Consider the following 20,550-nt stretch of genomic DNA (forward strand, 5'->3'; position numbering starts at 1 on the left):
GAGAGAGAAATGGGATTTAACACCCACTCAACACAAACTATGTCATTTCGGGACTAACATGGTTTAATTTTTTATTACAGTAATTCGCGTGCGCGTAGGGGTCTTTAGTAGTGGGAAGAAACCGGAGAAAACCAATGGGGTTGGACAGGCGACCCTACTCCTTGTCATGTTCAACCGGCAAATGGAAACCACGCCAGTTGTGTCAAGAAATGATATACTGATATTACAGACATTGATTACATAACAGGAGTCTGAATTTCTATCTATACATACACCATATTGTTTATTGTCTAGCAGGGTATGGTGTATGTACAGATAGAAATTCAGACTCCTTTGATGTCGAGAGGGAAGGGAAATGGGGTTTAACGTCCACTCGACACAAACTAGGTCATTTCGGGACTAAAATGGTTTAATATTATTTCAATAATTCGCTTGCGCGTAGGGGTCATTAGCAGTGGGAGGAAACTGGAGGACCCGGAGAAAACTCACGAGGTTGGACAGACGACCCTACTCCTTGTCACGTACAACCGGGGACTCAAAACCACGGCAGTTGACCCAATGACAGATCTTATGATACAGCGCGCACATGCTAACCATTGCGCCATCCAACCTCCCATTCTGTGATGTAATCAATAAATAAATATTTCTCACATGACTGAAATGAGTTTCTTTTGATTTGCTCCACTTCATAGAAAAGTGAATCAATGAGTTACAACATAAAATAAGATTTACCTTGTTTTTGTAATTTCCTGGTAATTTTTCTGATTTTCTCGTTATATTCAAGGTAAGTCTTCAGGTTATAGTCAATGGTAGTAAACCCAGGTAGAGCTAAAACACTTTCATCTGCCATAAATGGAACGTCTTGACAACCAGCAGCCAATACAGCTGTAACACATAGTAACACATAACACATGGTAACTTCATTTAAATATTCCTGTAATTCCAGTATTTGGTGCATTTTGAAAGGTCAGGGACGGATCCAGGGGGGGGGGGGGGGGTTGAAAGCCCCCCTTGCTCATCTACATAAATTTTTTTGTAAATCAACACTTTTTATGAGAAAATTTTCTCGGCCATGTGCTTTATCCTTTATCGTCAGTTGTGGGACAGGATGGGCACTCAAAGCACGAAATAATGATATAGACATTATGTGATATCACAATTAATGCTTTGCATCCATGAAATTGAATCACAATGTCATTGTATTAATTCATAATAAAAATTGACGTCAAACGAGGTGTTGAATTTCTCTGTTTAAAAAGCCCAATGTGTACGTATATACGCCAAAATGACGATAGAGACCATGCGGGAGGAGGAGGGGGGGGGCGATATATTGTCTCAGGAACCTGGTAAACCCCCCTCCTGCAAAAATTCCTGGATCCGCCCCTGAAGGTGAAATCTTTGATAATCTGATTAAAATACAGATTTTTATTTCATTTCGTCTTTTTTAAACTTTTGATGGCCTAAACTACATGAAGATTTGACTGGCTGTAGTGGAAGGTTGTGTCAGATGTCATACGAGCGGTTTTTGACCCTATGATGTCGGCCATTTGGTTAACCAATCAGCATTGATACTTATAGTGGGTTACCCACAGTTCCGTGCATCTCACAATTAAAACTTGCCGTAGCAGACCGTTTCATTGGCTAATCCCTCAAAATAATCCAGAATGTGGTTTATATAACAACTCTTCCAGATCCTAGTGTAGTAAAGACAAGTAAAACTAAATTTTGAACTATAAAAAAACAAACGAAATAGGATCTGTGTTTTAACCAGATTGTAACTTTGAATTGTTTGACACCCGAATCTCTGATGTGAACATATTATCATTGCTCTCACATTATCTTGTATAAAATATCATATCTTTACACAAATTTTCAACAATGTTTTATTTAAAGAGCAATATATACAGGACCTCGTTTTTTTTTATCCCATCCGAAGAACTAGACAGCTGTCCTTGTCAGGCCTCCTTCCTGCACCACTGACAAGGGGAAACCATGTCGGAAAAATTTGAGCTTTGATGTGGTAGCACAATTTACCCAAATCTACCATTATTTCAACTCGTATCACAATATCACCCCATTTCTCTCTCTCTCTCTCTCTCTCTCTATATATATATTTATATATATATATAGAGAGAGAGAGAGAGAGAAATGGGGTTTAACCTCCACTCGACACAAACTAGGTCATTTTGGGTCTAACATATGGTTCAATTTTATTTAAATAATTCACTTGCACGTAGGGGTCTTTCGCAGTTGCCGGAACCCGGAGAAAACCCACAGAGTTGGAAACAAGTCTGGAAATAAGGCACCGGTAACAGAACAATGTTAGACACAAACTGAGGCTCTGTCTGGCACAATTAGGACAGCCAATGGAATTTTTATGTACCAAACCAAAAAGAACAAAATAAAAAAATAGATAAGTCTTCTTCAGTGACGATTTAAAAACTAGGTTAAACATTACCTGATGCTGTAGCTGGACCGATGGCTTTTAATACAGTCAATGCTTGTATAGCGGCTGATATATTGGGTAGTAATTTAAACGCTTTTAGACTGGCTGCCTTGACATCATCTTCACTATTACTGGATACCATCTGCTGTAGTCTTGGTCGAAACTTTCCTCTCTGTAGTACATTGGATTTAAATATGTTCTATTCATTTATTCACAAAAGCAATAAGAGAGAAGGAAATAATTCGCTTTCGTGTAGGGGTCTTAAGCAGGGGGAGGTAACCGGAGGACCAAGAGAAAACCCACGTACAAACATGGAATCGAAACCACACCTGTTGACTTAATAACAGACCTAATGATACAATGCGCACACGCTAACCATTCAACCATCCAACCGCAACCCAGCACCAGGTCAAAGACGGAAACTAAGTGCAGGAGTACAAGAGAAGGCATGCTCCCCTAATATAACGGATAAAAAGTATTTGTATCGATATTTGATAATATAGCGTTTTCAATGCCATATTGTCATATCTAATTTAAAATCGTTGTGTTTTTAAGTCAAATTGCCCCTCAAAATCTGATTTCCGAGCAAGTTTAGAAGCCATAACCAACAAAGGACATAACTCATCATGTAATAGACAAATCTATCATTATTTCAACATCACATTTGGACAAAAAACCGCTACGATTTGAAATTAAACATTACAATTTAGCATAAAGAACGGTCAGGTATAAAAGATCGTTATAATTTATTGTGATATGAGTTGAATAAATGGTAGATTTGGGTAAATTGTGCTACCACATCAAAGCTCACATTTTTCCGACATGGTTTCCCCTTGTCAATGGTGCAGGAAGGAGGCCTGACAAGGACAGCTGTCTAGTTCTTCGGATGGGATAAAAAAAACGAGGTCCTGTGTATACATTGGCATGCATGTAAAAGATCCCTTGCACACTGTGTGGCGTATGCCCGTCTTCATTAGCCCAGTCGGAGCAGAACAGTAGGACGTTAATTTAATTTCATTTCATTAGACCGACTTTTCATAGTTCACACACTAAGTATTAATTGATTGTTTCAACGTACCGTTAGTTTCCAGGTCATCAACCGACAGATTTCTGAATGACTAATATATTTCTCATCTCTTCCTGATATTAAATCTGGTAATTCATTCTGATACCTATAAATATATATAGTTTAGTGAAAACATTTATAGTTGAAACATAGTTCAGTAGGCCTAATAAGCAATAAGTGTAATTGTATTCCATAGAATTGTAATTTATGGGATGAAACGACCCATGTAAATTTGGGATGAAACAGCCCGGATGAAACATCCCAAGTGAAGTGGTCGTGGGATGAACTGACCTGCTCCCGTAATTAAACATACATTATGCAAGAGCTAAATCTGCCTATTTCAGGTCTTTCTTTAGGCCTGAAATGTTATCTAAATTATTAATTAGACTTTAATTAACCTATCCAGGCCACAATCAACTCTAGATGGCAGCACTTGCCTGCGATCTTTAGTGGATTGTAAGCCGATTTACTGCATAACTTTCCTTCTCGATTAAACAATTAAATGGATAATCGAGACTATGCTGTTTATCGTACTGACTTTAGTAAGGATGACCGAGCGAGGCTTATGGGAATTTCAGTCGCTTAGTTCTCAGTTCATACTGGATCAATTTGAATGAAATTTTCACCAAATTGCCTTTATTATCTAGTTTTTAACTATTATAGTGAGAACTGCCAACTCGTTACTGAATCTCCCATAATGTATCTTTAATAAGCAAAGTATATCATACATCATGCCTTTACTTAAGGACTCAATAGCCTTAGAACAGAGGTGGGGTAAACTATACAGTTAAGTACAGATATATTTTAATAATATTTTCATATTCATATTATTGCAACAACAATATGCATGTTCATACCATTTGTCAAGATCCAGAAGTTCTTTCTTTTTTGCCTCTTTCATTTTATCAGCTTTTGCTTGGAGAACATTTGCATACTCTCTGTAAACATTTTGCCATCCTGAATTTTCGATATTCTTGGTAAATTCCGACATATTTCAGCTATGTTTTATAACCTCTTAAAGTCCCGCCATCTATTTTGTTTACAACATGGTCACTTTCTCAACTTTTATTCAGAAGAGCAATAATAGTCTCGGTTGTCCCATTTAAAACAATTATAGTACTTGATAATCGAGGATAAATCATTATTGGATTTGTCTCCCTTTTACCGCTGTCGGAATTAACTATAACAAAAATAATACAACAATGACAAATAAGACCGTCACTTCGGTTTTTTTTATCATGTAATGGTCTTTTAGTGTAATTTTTTTTTTAACTGTAAGATTTTGAAATATGAAACAATTTGCTGATTTTTTTTTATTTCAAAACGAAAAACTGAAACGGAACTCAGAAGTACGAAATATCTTGTATTTCCCCTTCACTTGGAGAGCAAATTGGGTTTAACGTCCACTTTATTATTTCTGAACGGACCCCCAAATTAGTTCTTTAAATTTGTACAATAAATATATCAAATGTTCCAGTGTGAGTAATGGATTTACCTATATCTAAATAGATGTTTGACCAATGAGAGAGAGAGAGAGAGAAATGGGGTTTATGGTCCACTGGACACAAACTAGGTCATTTCGGGACTAACATATATGGTTCAATTTTATTTCAATAATTTGATTGAATTAGCAGTGGGAGGAAACCAGAGGACCCAGAGAAAACTCACGAGGTTGGACAGGCGACCTTAATCTTGGTCACATTTAACCAGGGAATCAAAACCACGCCAGCTGACTCAAAAGACAGACCTTATTATACAACGCACACGCACCAACCATTCGGCCATCCACCCCCCTTTAGCATGGTTGCTGAAACTGTAGGACCCAGAAGAAACCCACAAGGTTATACAGGCATTCAAGCAGTTACAAATTATAGCTCGACCAGCACCCTGGTGATCACGTGGGTAAGACGCTGGCTCGCTAGCCTGGAGGTCGGGTGTTCGATCCCTGCATTGGCCGAGAAAGTTCATCCAGATTTTCCGGCGTGGTTCCCCCTTGTCAGTGATGCAGGACGGAGGGCCTGACAAGGACAGCTGTCTAGTCCTTCGGATGACACGAAAAACCGAGGTCCCCGTGTATAAATTGGAATGCACGTAAAAGATCCCTTGGCAGTTGGAATTCGATATAAGAGTAGGTGATAGTGCTGCTGCCCGGGCAAAATTTCCTTCATAGCATACTGTATGGTGTATGCCCGTCTTCATTAGCCCAGTTCGGAGCAAAACAGTAGGACGTTAAACCCCATTTCATTTCATTTCATTTCGACCAGCACCCAGGTTCCAACTCCTTCAAGCTTAATTAGCCGAGTGTGTTAATCTGTTTAATTAAAACAACATGAAAACTGTAAAAACTATTTTTACATATCTTCCAAAGTTTATTTCTTAAATTGAAACAGACTTTATCTTGTCAAAAAATGGCATATGACACACAAAAAACAACTCTGGATGATCTAAATGTATCTCACATTCAAATAAAATGACAAACAAAACATAAAATAAATCGTCAACTGGTAGTTCAAGTCTAATATTCAATTTAGTGTCTAAAATATTTATGGAATACCCTCTTGCTATATGTTACATATTTATTTACTTGCACTGACCCAAATTATTCCGATACTGAAAATATCAATATTATCAAATTATTCCGATACTGAAAATATTATCAATATTACCAAATTATTCCGATACTGAAAATATTATCAATATTACCAAATTATTCCTATACTGAAAATATTATCAATATTACCAAATTATTCCGATACTGAAAATATTATCAATATTACCAAATTATTCTGATACTGAAAATATTTTCAATTTTACCAAACTATTCTGATACTGAAAATATTATCAGTATTATCAAATTATTCCGATACTGTAAATATCAATATTACCAAATTATTCTGATATTGAAAATATTATCAATATTACCACATGAATTTAGGCCATACCAATTTGAAAGTTAAGTTCTTTGGGAAAACCTGAAAATTTTGCTTAATATTTCTTGGTGAACAAAAGATATAAAAACAGAAAAACTTTGCTGCTCTTCTCACCAAATTTGTTAAAATTCAATGAGGCTCCTTATCAAGATCTAGAATAACTGAAACTCAAATTGGTTTGGCCTTAAATTTTGTTTGGAAAAGAAAATGTATCACAGACCTTCAAGTTAACAGTTTTATTCTACAAATTATTCAAGTTAAAATAGCCAGGAATGTCAATTTGAGTTTATTAAAATGCAGTAATCTTAAAGTTCTGAGTTTCAAAAACATGCAATAATCTTATAAAGTAAAGTTTTGAGTTTAAAAACATGCAGTAATCTTAACAGTAAGGATCTGAGTTAAAAAAACCTTACAGAATAAGGATCTTAGTTTAATCTTATACTTATAGAAAAAGGATTTGAGTTCAAAAACATGCCATAATCTTAAAGTTCTGAGTTTAAAAACATGCAGTAACCTTAAAGTTATGAGTTTAAAAACATGCAGTAACCTTAAAGTTCCGAGTTTAAAAACATGCAGTAACCTTAAAGTTCCGAGTTTAAAAGCATGCAGTAACCTTAAAGTTCCGAGTTTAAAAACATGCAGTAACCTTAAAGTTCCAAGTTTAAAAACATGCAGTAACCTTAAAGTTCCGAGTTTAAAAGCATGCAGAAATCTGAAGTTAGAATAGGGATTCAAGTTTAATCCCTTAGTGTAAGGATCCAAGTGTAACCTATTAGAATAAGGATCGGAGTTTAAAAACATGCAATAATCTTATAGAATAAGTATAGCTGAGTTTAATCCCTTAGTGTAAGGATCCAAGTGTAATCTATTAGAATAAAGAGAGAGAGAGAGAGAAATGGGGTTTAACGTCCACTCGACACAAACTAGGTCATTTCGGGACTAACATATGGTTTTTAATTTTATTTCAATAATTCGCTTGCACGTAGGGGTCATTAGCAGTGGGAGGAAACCAGAGGACCCGGAGAAAACCCACGGGGTTGGACAGGCGACCCTCTATTAGAATAAGGATCCGAGTGTAATCTATTAGAATAAGGATCCGAGTGTAATCTATTAGAGTAAGGATTTAAGTTTAATTTAAACTCTAATTTGAAATGAAAGTAATTGTGGAGGACGGGTTAACAAACAGAGGGGACAACATTATACAACCACAATTTAATGTAGGTGATTAAACCCTTTTTAGGCTATCTTGAACTGAAGAAGAATGTTAATATCACATTAAAAATGATTTAATGTTTTTTGGGGGTTTTTTTTCCTCAATATTCCATTATTGTTTATTTCGCACGATCTCATTAAAATCAGATTACAATTTTTTTTTATTCTTTACTTATACACGTCATTTTAATGATCTACCTCTTTGAGAAATAAAAGAGAACAGACATCTGATTTTAATCCGAGTATATTTTTGTATACATTTTAATCCACGTCTTGTATAATTTAATAACTTTCCGCGCCTACGCGGTAATAAAATATTTTTTGTTTCCAGTTCCTTGATTAAAATATTTTTTTGTTTCCAATTCCTTGATTAAAATATTTTTTTGACCATTTTTTGTAGTAACATGAAACCTTGAGATAAGATATATTTCGTTTTTTAACATCCCCAGCAAAAAGAGAAAAATACTGAGAAGAGTAAATTAGCGTTAAAACGGAATCACAGAAGACGTTACATAGCACATGTTAAAATAATGTTAATGCAGTTATATTTTAACTTGAGAGAGAGAGAAAAATGGGGTTTAACATCCACTCGAACACAAACTAGGTTATTTCGGGACTAATGCATGGTTCAATTTTATTTCTATATTTTTATTGCACGTAGGGATATTTAGCCATGGGAGGAAACCAGACGACCCAAAGAAAACCCACGAGGTTGGACAGGCAACCCTCCTCCTTGACACGTACAACTGGGGAATCGAAACCATGCCAGTTGACTCAATGAGAGCTTATCATATAACGTGCACATGCTAACCATTCGGCTATCCAACCTCCCCACTCAATGTACAATCTGATTAAAATACAGATCTATATTTCATTTCGTTTTTTTTTATACTTTCGATAGCCTACACTTCATGAAGATCTGACCAATTTTAGTGGAGGGTGGCCTCAAGCCAAACACTAACCGTAACAGACTCACATCCAGAACGTTGGTTATATAACAACTCTTCCAGATCCTAGTGTAGTAAAGACAGAGAGAGAGAGAGAGAGAAATGAGGTTTAATGTCCACTCGACACAACTAGGACATTTCGGGACTAACATATGGTTTAATTTTATTTCAATAATTCGCTTGCGCGTAGGAGGTCTTTAGCAGTGGGAGGAAACCGGAGGATCCGGAGAAAACCCACGAGGTTGGACAGACGACCCTACTCCTTGCCACGTACAACCGGGGATTCAAAACCACACCAGTTGACTCAATGACAGGCTTTATGATACAGCACGCTCGTGCTAACCATTCGGCCACCCAACCCCCCTGTAGTAAAGACAAATAAATCTACATTTTGAACTTTAAAAAACGAAACGAAATAGTATCTGTGTTTTAACCAAATTGCTCAACGTATCAACTAGGTCTTTCAAACAGAATCTTTTGCATTCAGACCTCTTTAGATACAGTGGTGAGTTAAAACTGACGCTTGTATATAAATTACAGATCTATCCCTCAAATCCTTTTCCGTAAATAAAATACCGTTTATATATATATATAAAAAAAAATTGTTATCATCTGTAGCTTATTCCAATCAAAACATCTGCATTATTAAAAGTCAAAGTTTAACACTCCTAGATGTTGTTAAAAATATGAATTAAACAAATATGCTGCTCATCGAGACATGATAACTTGGGATGACGATGTTGCTGCCGTAAATTAAGTGTACATATATATGGCCGTAATTTCATCAATCTAAAAATATTTAATTTTGATCTACCCCATCAATTGTTCTTTTTTTTTTTTTCTTTTTTTTTTCTGATTTAAATTTTTGTACAAATCAAAAGCTATTTTTAATTTAAATATCAAAGGTTAAATATTATATAGCACTTATTGATAAGGAAATAACAAGGGGTTTCCATGGTTACCAATTTTAGAAGAAAAAAAACAACATATCTACAATAATAAGAAAATGTTACAAACCAAATAATTTTACATTTTATTTTATTTCATCATTAATTTTATTTACATATTTTTGTATTCAATGTATATTTATTTATTCACTTAAAAACAAATAATTTATATCATTTTTTACAAGAATTCACAAAAAAAACAAACAATTTTGTTATTCATAATCTAAAAACTGGTGTCTTTCAAAGTAATCAAAACTTTCAAACATTTCATTTTCCTCATGCAAGTTGTTCAAAATAGAATATATGAAATAACTGCAATCGGAGGCTGTTCATTAAAACACTTTTCTTAATCCACTTAATTGATTCCTACGTGATCATATTAAACTACATTCCTATATCAGGGTTTATACAGATCTTTACACACAAATATCAACAAGTATGCAAAATATTTCAAATAATAAAATTCTAACTTCACACAAAAAATTAGTATCAATTAATTTAATTTTAGTTAAGTGAAAATTTATTAGAACTGTAACATGATTTATACATGCCATTTTCTGTATAAACATAAATAAGACTTTTCATTTACAAATGGCACATTTTTTAAAATTTTGAAGAAATTCTGTAGAAACCCTGAAGATTCTAAATCTACATCATATATCATTTCATGTATATCAACAAACCATTCCTACTATCAACTCCTGATACAAGACACTAACACACTCATATTTATCACCCGTGTAAAAAAAACGTACTCTCAAATTTTTTTTTTTTTATTAATCCGAAGGACTAAAGTCAAATTACCCTTTTTTCCACCGTGCGTTATTGGGGATCAAGCCCTTATCAGGACTAAGATAATATTTTCACTGGCCAAATTTAACTATATAAATAGTATAAGTGAAGTAAGGTGTTCACAATGGGGTTTAACGTCCACTCGACAAAAACTAGGTCATTTCGGGACTAACACATGGTTCAATTTTATTTTAATAATTCGCATGCGAGTAGGGGTCTTTAGCAGTGGGAGGAAACCGGAACACCAGGAGAAAACCCACGAGGTTGGACAGGCGACCCTACTCCTTGTCATATACAACCGGGGAATCAAAACCACGCCAGTTGACTCAATGACAGACCTTATGATGCAGCGCGTACGCGCTAACGATTCGGCCATCCAACCCCCCTGAATGATAGAGACTACATTGCTACTGAATATCAGTACCAGAAGTCAAAATATTCATAAAATATTCATAAAATATATTCGCCAGAGTACGTCCGTTTCACGGAATAAATATCGATGTGCCAGAGCATTGATCAACACTACCCTAAGACTTTAATAAACTAAATTCTTCCATTTAAAATCATATCGATTAAAAACAATTATTACTACAAAATTACCAAGTGAAAGATGAAATTTAAAAATGCTTCTTCCTTTTATAGTTTTGTTTAGGATGATTTTTAACATGTAGAATGAAATTTTGAAATTTACGATTTGTGACGTTGTTGAGATCAAAGTTAACAATGGTTAGCTTGAAAAATAATATGTTATATCTTCACATTAGTCTTGTGATAAAATTGTTCGGACGAATTCACCATTAACTGCCATAGACCTATCTGTCCAACAATGAACTATGTCACGGGATATAGGGGTTAACGTCCACTCGACACAAACCAGCTCATTTTGGGACTAACATATGGTTTAGTTTTATTTCAATAATTCGCTTACGCGTAGGGGTCTTTAGCAGTGGGAGGAAACCGGAGAACCCGACAAAAACCCACGAGTTTGGACACTGATAAAGAATAAAAATATTTGAATTCAAACAAGATAAAGATGTAATAATTTCAAGGCCCTTCATAATTTCATGTCTAGGCCTATCACGGTCAAGGGTAAAAACATCATAACAAAATGAACACTTGACAACATAAAGATGAGTATGTGAATGAGTTGTCAACATCTTGGTCAAAACCAAAATAAACAAAGATGGCTACTTATAATCACTATCGACATCCAAAATGTTTCAAGTTTTTCAACAAATTTTTATAAGCTTTCATAATTTGGAATTGAACTGTTTATCAAGATCAAAACAAGATTTTACCAAAAAAATACTGGCATATTTTTGACATAGAATATGATAAAGTCAACAGAATGATATTTTGTATTTAAGCCAATCAAATGCATTATCTCATGAATTCTAAGAATAAAAAAACAAAGAGGAAATTCCACAATAATGTCTTGGATAATGGAAATAATCGACATTTGATTGCTTACAATACTGATTTCCTTAAGTTTATTCACTGATTCAACAATCTAACAATAAAAATATCTTTCTTAATGCCATTATTATCAGTATAATTTTTCAAAGAAATAAAATGGCCACCAATTTAACGGCAGTGCGGCGCCATGTTTCAGCCCCTCCCCCTTCCCGACAAAAAATATTTATGATGTCATTATTTACACAATGGTTATTCCCCTTTATGACAAGACAATAAAAACGTGACAACAATCTGACTGTACAATGTGTCCATGTCAATAATGACTTCCTCTTTTAGTCACACGAGAGTTATCTTCCCATTGATGACATAACATCCACCATTATTCAAGTTACTATTGTGTTGCCCACGACAACGCTGCAGTAGTCGATGTTATTTATGTGAAAAATAATTCAAAATCTGTTGTCAAGAACCATAACTCCGTGCAACATTCAAGAAGGAAATATTGATATGTTTGGTTAAAAACAATGGGAGGTTATAGATCTTCAAAATGACGAGTTGTTTCATGAGACGTTGAATGGAGTATGGGGAGATAATCCCCGACTATCTTTTACTTTGTGCGATTGCACGAGTTGAGTTCGTCGTTCGAGGTAATGGCATCTCGAATTCTACGAAGAGTGAGAAATGATCTGATGGTATGTGTGGATGGGGACAGCCAATGATCTTGTTTTGTTTAAACCACTCGTCGTCAATAGCTCCCAGCATGCCAAGTAAATTCATGTGATCCTTTGAGTAGAAGATGTAATCTATAATACCTTTAAAATCATACCTGAAAAATAAATGATAAAAAAAAATATAGAGAGAGACAAACTAGGTCATTTCGGGACTAACATATGGTTCAATTTTGTTTCAATAGTGGGAGGAAACGGAGGACTCAGAGAAAACCCACAAGGTTGGACAGGCAACCCTACCCCTTGTCACGTACAACTGGGGAATGGAAACCACGCTACTAGACCCAATGACAGACCTAATGATACATTCGGTCATCCAACACCCCTACTTGGTATGGTAACTATATTGTACAATGTATGATCTACGTGTATGTATTAGGCCAAAAGCTGCGGTGTTGGCGGAGAAAGTTCATCGGGATCCCCCTTGTCAGCAACGCAGGACGAAGGGTCTGGCAAGGGACAATGTATTGGCGTTTGGATGGGACGTAAAACTGAGGTCGAGTGTACACAATTGCGTGCACTTAAAAAACTCTACAGTTAGTATTCAAAAGAGTAGGCGATAGTGCTGCTGTCCTGGCAAAATGTCCCTCATAGCACGCTGTAAGATGTATGCTTCCCTCCATTAGCCCAGTCGGTGCAGAACAGCAGGACGTTAAACCACAGAAATAAGAGGCAAAATTTTAAATAAGTACGACCAAATAACATTCAAATTGGTGAGGTTCTGTGATTTTTTTGCAAAGAACATTCAAATTGTTGAGGCTCTATGTGATTTTTTCTTTTTTTGCAAAGGGCCTCAGGAAGTTTTGAAATTTTAATAGTCCAGTCAATCTATGGTAAATTTAGGGCAACCTAGGGCAAATTGTAACAGTTTCGATTTTGTTTGTTGGATCATCCTCTACAACATATCCAAAGGGCCTAATTTACATAATGGTACATGCATATTGTAACAGTTTCCATGGTACCATTTTGTTCGTTCGATCATCCTCTACAATATATCCAAAGTTCTCTGATTTTGGGCTGGGGAAAGGGACAAATTAGCATAACATAACCAAAGTTCTCTGATTTTGGGCCCAAGAAACGGCCAAATTAGCATAAAGGGCCTAATTAGCATAAAGGCACATGCATACTTACGTGTAATTAGTATTGGGCATTATCTCGCTGTTATTATAGGCACGACCAAGACGGAAAGAATGAGATAGAGATTCTTTATCACGGATATTAGGGTTCAGTTTCTTCAAACAATTTTCATATCCCAATTCTTTAAAATCTATATGGTTAGCTGCCACTTTAGAATGAGTTAAATATTCAACGACACCTGAAAACAGTCATAAATAAATATATAAACATTGGTTCCACGTTAGAATAGAGCAAAAAATATACTAACATATGGTTTAATTATATTTCAATAATTCGCTTGCACGTAGGGGTCTTTAGCAGTGGGAGAAAACCGGAGGACACAGAGAAAACACACGAGGTTGGACAGGCGACCCTACTCCTTGTCACGTACAAAGGGATTCGAAACCACGCCAGTTGACTCAATGACAGGCCTTATGATACAGCGCACACATGCTAACCATTCGGCCATCCAACTCCCCGTTAGATAAAGAGCTGTGTGATCTTGATATAATAGTTCAAAAATAGATAAATAAAGTAGCTAATCAGAGAGCGAGAGAGAGATGGGGTTCAACATCCACTCCCTAAAACTAGGTCATTTTGTGATTCTATTACTCAATATTCTGCTTGCGTGTAGGAGTCTTTAGCTGTGGGAGGAAACTGGAGGACCCGGAGAAAATCCATGTGATCTGTCAGGTGACCCTACTACTCCTGGTCACGTACAACCGGGGAATCAAAACCACGCCACTTGACTCAATGACAGACCCTGTGATGCAGTCTACGATATCACTTTAGTGGAAGCAGATGTTAAACCACCAGGTAGTAGTAGCCTGTGATGAACCCAGCAGATGCTAACCATTCCGTCTTCCAACCCAACACCCTCATATGTGTGTATAAACCAATGATTGTTTTCCATATAAATTATATCGTGAACTCTAGTAGTAACCTTACCTGAGTCTGGTAGAGAGTTTAAATCACCACACAATAATAAAGGCATGGCGTTAATATCTCTCGCTGTAGCTGTGTTCGGTCGGAATTGTTGTAGTGTGTCTTCGATAATATTACGTAACTCCCACATCAACATCATTGTCTGTATTAATTTCACGTCACAATATTCAGGATCCCAATGGATGTGAGCTGTAGCGACCATGATTTGCTGACGTATTTGATTCTCTGGTGGTTTACCTGAAGAAATGAAATGAAGTTAACAACCTACTGTTTGGCTGCGACAGGGCTAATGAAGACGGGAATGCGCCATACAGCAGCATCACAGCCTACTCTCTTATCAAATTCCAAATGATTGCCTGGGGATCTTTTACGTGCACACCGATGAGTACACAGGACCTGGGTTTTTCATCCGATCGAACGACCATACATTGTGCCTTGCAAGGCCCTCTGTCCTGTACTATTGAAAACAGGGAACCACGTCGGAAAATCGTGGTTTAACTCCTATTGACACAAACTAGGTCATTTCGGGACCAACATATTTTCAATTATACCCATGGGCAAACAGGTTTTTAGTAGTGGGAGAAAACCGGAGGAACCAGCTCGAGTTGAGATTTAAATAAACCTACCATGTTCCCAGATAACTTCTTTTGTTTCTAATAAAGCTGTCAAACCAATATTATCTTTTGTCATAACACGATTCAACATGTCTGCCGAACCTTCTGCGTTCGCCATGGCAATCTGATTAAATTCAATTAACTGTTCTTTGATGAGGGTAAACCTGAAATAGACATTTATATCATGTTAACATTTATCCAGAGTTACCTTTCATTATTCAATAAAACTCAACTGAAGATATCACAGATTTTATTTCACCGAGTTAACTCTGAGAAGTTTAAGGCAGGTGTGAAAAATATGATTCAAACATTTATCTAGAGTTACCTCCCCTTATTCAATGACACATGAAAAGGACATATCTATTTATTAAGGCCAGCTCAATTTTTGTCGAGGTCGTCGAGATGTAAATAAGGTTAGAGCACATTAAGGATGGAATAGGTCAATAAAATACTGTTTATTTAGGGTTTGGTTCTTTGTTAATAGGGATGGGGGGCTGAATGGTTAACGCATGCACGTTGAATCAGACAGAAGGTATGTCATTCATTGAGTCGAGTGGAATGGGTTTCATTCCCCACTTGTACGTGACAAGGAATAGAATTGCCTGTCCAACTTCATGAGTTTCCTCCCGGTCCTCCGATTTCCTCCAACTGCTAAAGACCCCTAGGTGCAAGCGAATTATTGAAATAAAATTGAATCATATATTAGTCTCGAAATAGCCTAGTTTGTGTCAAGTGGATCTTAAACCCTATTTCTCTTTTATTGTTTTGGTGAATATATGAACAGAGCATATTTAAATTCAATGTACTACAGAGAGGAAAGTTTCGACCAAGACTACAGCAGATGGTATCCAGTAATAGTGACGATGATGTCAAAGCGTTTAAATTACTACCCAATATATGTTAGTCCCGAAATAACCTAGTTTGAGTCACGTGGAAGGCAAACCCCATTTATCTCTCTTCAATGTTATCAACCAGTTGTATGAAACTAGACTAGAGGCAATATGAATTTATTAGTTAACAGTTTTGTCGGTTAATCAGGCCTATGTATGTATACAAAATAAAAGATAAAAAATTTTATGACTATTTCAATCTTGTTTGAACAATTAAACGAGTCTATATGGAGAATAAGAGTAAATTTTTATTTTATCACTATATGGTGACAGATCCGGAAATAAAAACAGATCACTGACAGCAGTTACAACACCAGATGGACGCATTTACGACCCATGAAGTACATGTAATTACAATAATATAAACTTGTTAGGTTTTTAGTCCGTACATGAACGTAACATGTACTGTTAATCAGAAAATGTAAGCTGTTCGATGATCTTTTAGAGGCATTTAGTAACTGGATAGAGCAATACACAAGAAACCACCCAAAATTATTAGGCTTCTTCCTCTCATGTATAAATACACATCAATGGGATCATAATTTCAACTGCCAGGGCATCCATAAGATTTTGTTCCAAGAAATGAAATGGGGTTTAACGTCTTACTGTTCTGCTCCGACTGGGCTAACGAAGACGGGCATATGCCATAGTGTGCTATGAGCTAAATTGTGCCTGGGCAGCAGCACTTTGGCCTACTCTTCTATTGAATTTTCAACTGCCAAGGGATCTTTAACATGAAGCAAATTTATATAAGCTTTTAGCTTGTTTTTGTATCATATCTTTAAAACTGTAATGTATTATATATTTTATGAATAAATATTGTTTAAACCAATGTATACACAGGATTTTGTTCAAAGATCAAGGGCAATAACCTAGGAGAAATTAAATCAATGATAACATATACTTATGACTTCCTTTTAGTGTATATTATAAATAACTAGGAATTTACCTATTTTTTTATCACATGCTTGCTAAAGACGAGAGGATCATCGTCGAAACGTCGCATGTTAATAAACCAGTAATGGCTATTCCATAAATATTTTTAGTGTGGGAGTACATACTTGTTTGTTTTATAAAATATGGCACAGCCATCAACGTGTTTCTTTTCCTGCTCTGTCATTGTCTTCGCTCGTGACTTTGGCTCAAATATTCCGTCGTAACCATCCCGCTTTAACTCTGGCAGGAAGAAATTGTGGAACTGTTCCGTTTCGACTTCCTGTAAGCTGATAATATCAGCTGAATAAATTCTGATCTCTTCGATAATACCCTTTTTTCTGTATTCCCAGTTTAAAGCCCAGGAGGGACAGTACCCATACTGTTGTCTTGTACAATATTTATCACATAATACGTTATAACACATCACGGTAAATAGAGCTGAAATAAAAAATACACACAGCATTAAACATACATAATACAAGAACTAAATCTGCCTATTACAGCTCTTTCTTTAAGCCTGAAATCAGTCCTTCATGTTTATAAAATTGTGCGGGAGCCATAAAAAGCTTCCGATATCTTGAATATATGCAGTTTAAAAGTAAACAAAAACTGAAAGTAGTTTATTAATCTCAATATTTAGGAAAGCGAATAAGCTAATTTGCATAAAGACTCCTTCGAAGGAAAGCCGACGTGCGTCGAGAGGCGCAGGAGGGAAAGCTTCCCTTAAACGTGAAGGACTGCTGAAATGTTATCTAAATTATTAATTAGACATTTATTAATATGAAAAGAACATAATCAATTCTCGATGTCATCTCATGTGTCAGATTTTCACTGGATTTGAATCCGGTTCAGAGTGAAGCAAATTGACTGAAATTTTCAGCATATTCTCTTTACATTATCTAGTTTTTAACTATTATTGTGAGCACTGCCAGCTCTTTATCTAAACTTCCAATGTATCTTTCATTATATTTCTCCAGAATACACATTTATATGGTCCATGAAATGGAATGGCGTTTAATGACTTACTGTTTTGCTCGGACTGTGCTAATGAAAACAGGCATATGCCATACAGTGTGTGCTATGAGGGAAATTTTGCCCCATCAACACCATTAAGACCTATTTCAAACTGTCAATTTTTTTATATCCCATCCGAATGACTATGTTGTCCTGCACCACTGACAAAGGGAGACCATGCCGGAAAATACTGATGAACTGTCACTGGCAACTGATCAAGGGAAGATAACTGATGTATATTTTACCTGTGGGACGAGACCGGTCTGGTTCAGCTATAGCCATCCATTGTCTAGTTGGAGGTGCTGTGGCATTAACTGTAAAACACAAAATAATAAAGTCATAAATTTTTATTATCAAAAGATTTACTTTGTATGTATTGGGCAAGGTGGATTGAGGTGGGTGGGTTTAAAATGGGATGGAATGGAGTGGGGTGGAATGGGTAAGGTGGGTTGGAAATGGGATGGCATGGGACGAGGTGGGGCAGGGCAGGGTGCAATGAGTAGGGTGGGTTGGAAATGGAATGGAGTGGGGTGAGGCAGGACGGGGTGGAATGAGTAGGGTGGTTTGGAAATGTTATAATTTTTTAAAAAGTATCTCAAAACCAAACTTTTTAATCAAATATACAACTGATTCAATATGGTTCTAGCTGTGTTTGTGTCTACTGTGATTATAAATTACTTATTATTATTACCTATTTGTTTTGCATTATGTATGTTAAAATGTATTTTTTCTCCGATATCAGTTAAAACTACATGATATATAATCACCATACACAAATAAATATAAGTTCTTTGTTTTGTTTTGTATGGAATTGAAATGAAATAAAATGAAATGGAGTTTAACGTCCTACTGTTCTGCTCCTAACCTGGGCTTTTGAAGACGGGCATACACCATACAGTGTGCTATGAGGGAAATTTTGCCCGGGCAGCAGCGTTATGGCCTACTCCAATGAGTACACAGGACCTCAGTTTCTCGTCCCATCCGAACGACTAGACAGCTATTTTGTATGGAATTGTGTTGCACTGGTAATATGGATGATGTTAAATAAATGATGGATTTGTCTTGTCAATCTATTGCTGGCTACTGGTAGTGAATCTTGATGTAATCTGGGATTGTTAAAATTTTCAACAAATTCAAATTAAAGGAAATTTTGTTTATTTCTAAAGAGTAGTCAGAATTTGTTGAAAAATATCCAGACTTTTTTACCGAAAAATATAAATGACGAGGCAAAAGAGAAAGATTGCAGTCATTTTTACATCAAACTATCATCAAATGTATGAATAGCTAATATTTAATACATAATAACAATATTTTCACAATCTGTTACACATATTCCTGATATATTTGCTTTGATCTTTTAAAATCTTTTTTTTTGTTCATGAATATTTGTTGGTATCTGTATTAAGAGCGATATATTTCCTCATCTTTTTATTGTTATGAATATGTTGTTGGTATTATGTATGAGTATTAGCTGTTTCCCGGACAGCTGCAATACCGCCTACTCCTATATTTAATTCTAGATGTCAATGGTACTTTTACGTGCACACCAATGTGTCCACAGGACTTCACTATATCGTCCCATCCAAACGACTAGACAGCTGTCTTTGCCAGGCCTTCCCTCCTGCACAACTGACATTAGGGAAAACTAGAGGTAGTACAACACGACCAGTTCACTGTCGCTCCCAGCTTTTTCACGACTAGACCCTCCTTCCTGCACCACTGACAAGAGGGAACACTAGAGGTAGTATAACTCTGATATCTGAAGTGGTAGTGGAACACGACCAGTTCATTGTCCCTCCTAGCTCGAGCTGCCCGCAGGTGAAATTTCAGACTTGGTGCAGACGCCAACCGAGAACAAACTAACAAACGCCAGTCAAAGAAACAAAAAAAAAATGGGGTTTAACGTCCACTCGACACAAACTAGGTTATTTCAATAATTCGCTTGCACGTAGGGGTCTTTAGCAGTATGAGAAAACCGGAGGACCTGGAGAAAACCCACTGGTTGAACAGGCGACCCTACTCCTTGTCACGTACAACCGGAGATTTGAAACCACGCCAGTTGACTCAATGACAGGCCTGATGATAAAGCACGCGCATGCTAACCATTCGGCCATCCAACCCTCCTAAATGACAGTCACAAACATAGATATTGTTTATATATGTTATGAAGGTGTAACATGTTGAAGCATGTTATAATTTTATTGCGTTCTGATTTTCTCAAGGCAACCATCTCTGCGTAGGCATTGTATCCTTTATGTTCCCTTCCCATAATACGACAATACCACCTATAATCCCCTTTTATATTTAATCTTTTATCTATCTATATTCACCTTCCAATGTCCTTTATGTACTAAATATGTTTTAATATACATGTAATATGATATAATTCATTATATACATTAACATATTACAAGCCATAAATAATTGTCCTGATTTTTTTTTAAAATATCTAACGGTTGAATGAACACACAAATAGCACAACTAAACTACTGGACCGAATCAGTTCCCATATTCTAGATGAGATAAAGATGGAGAGAAACTGGGTTTAAAG

General features: G+C 36.0%; 1 protein-coding gene across 6 annotated transcripts in view; it reads right to left on the bottom strand.

Annotated features, from left to right (window-relative positions):
• Positions 1-5,858: 5,858 nt before the first annotated feature.
• LOC126812086 (CCR4-NOT transcription complex subunit 6-like) overlaps positions 5,859-20,550 on the bottom strand; it is a 121,725-nt gene continuing 107,033 nt past the window's right edge. For 5 of the 6 annotated variants that reach the window (XM_056098686.1, XM_056098684.1, XM_050538274.2 and 2 more), the window contains 6 exons: positions 18,245-18,313; positions 17,111-17,423; positions 15,172-15,323; positions 14,549-14,782; positions 13,616-13,799; positions 5,859-12,582 (listed from right to left, as the gene is read on the bottom strand). In XM_056098686.1, the coding sequence (XP_055954661.1) occupies positions 12,357-12,582; positions 13,616-13,799; positions 14,549-14,782; positions 15,172-15,323; positions 17,111-17,423; positions 18,245-18,313 (1,178 nt within the window). In that variant the 3' untranslated portion in view covers positions 5,859-12,356. The remainder of the gene's footprint in view (positions 12,583-13,615; positions 13,800-14,548; positions 14,783-15,171; positions 15,324-17,110; positions 17,424-18,244; positions 18,314-20,550) is intronic. The other variant, XR_008786005.1, reaches the window with a different exon arrangement.

This window comes from Patella vulgata, chromosome 2, assembly GCF_932274485.2.
Source record: "Patella vulgata chromosome 2, xgPatVulg1.2, whole genome shotgun sequence".
NCBI lineage: Eukaryota > Metazoa > Mollusca > Gastropoda > Patellidae > Patella > Patella vulgata.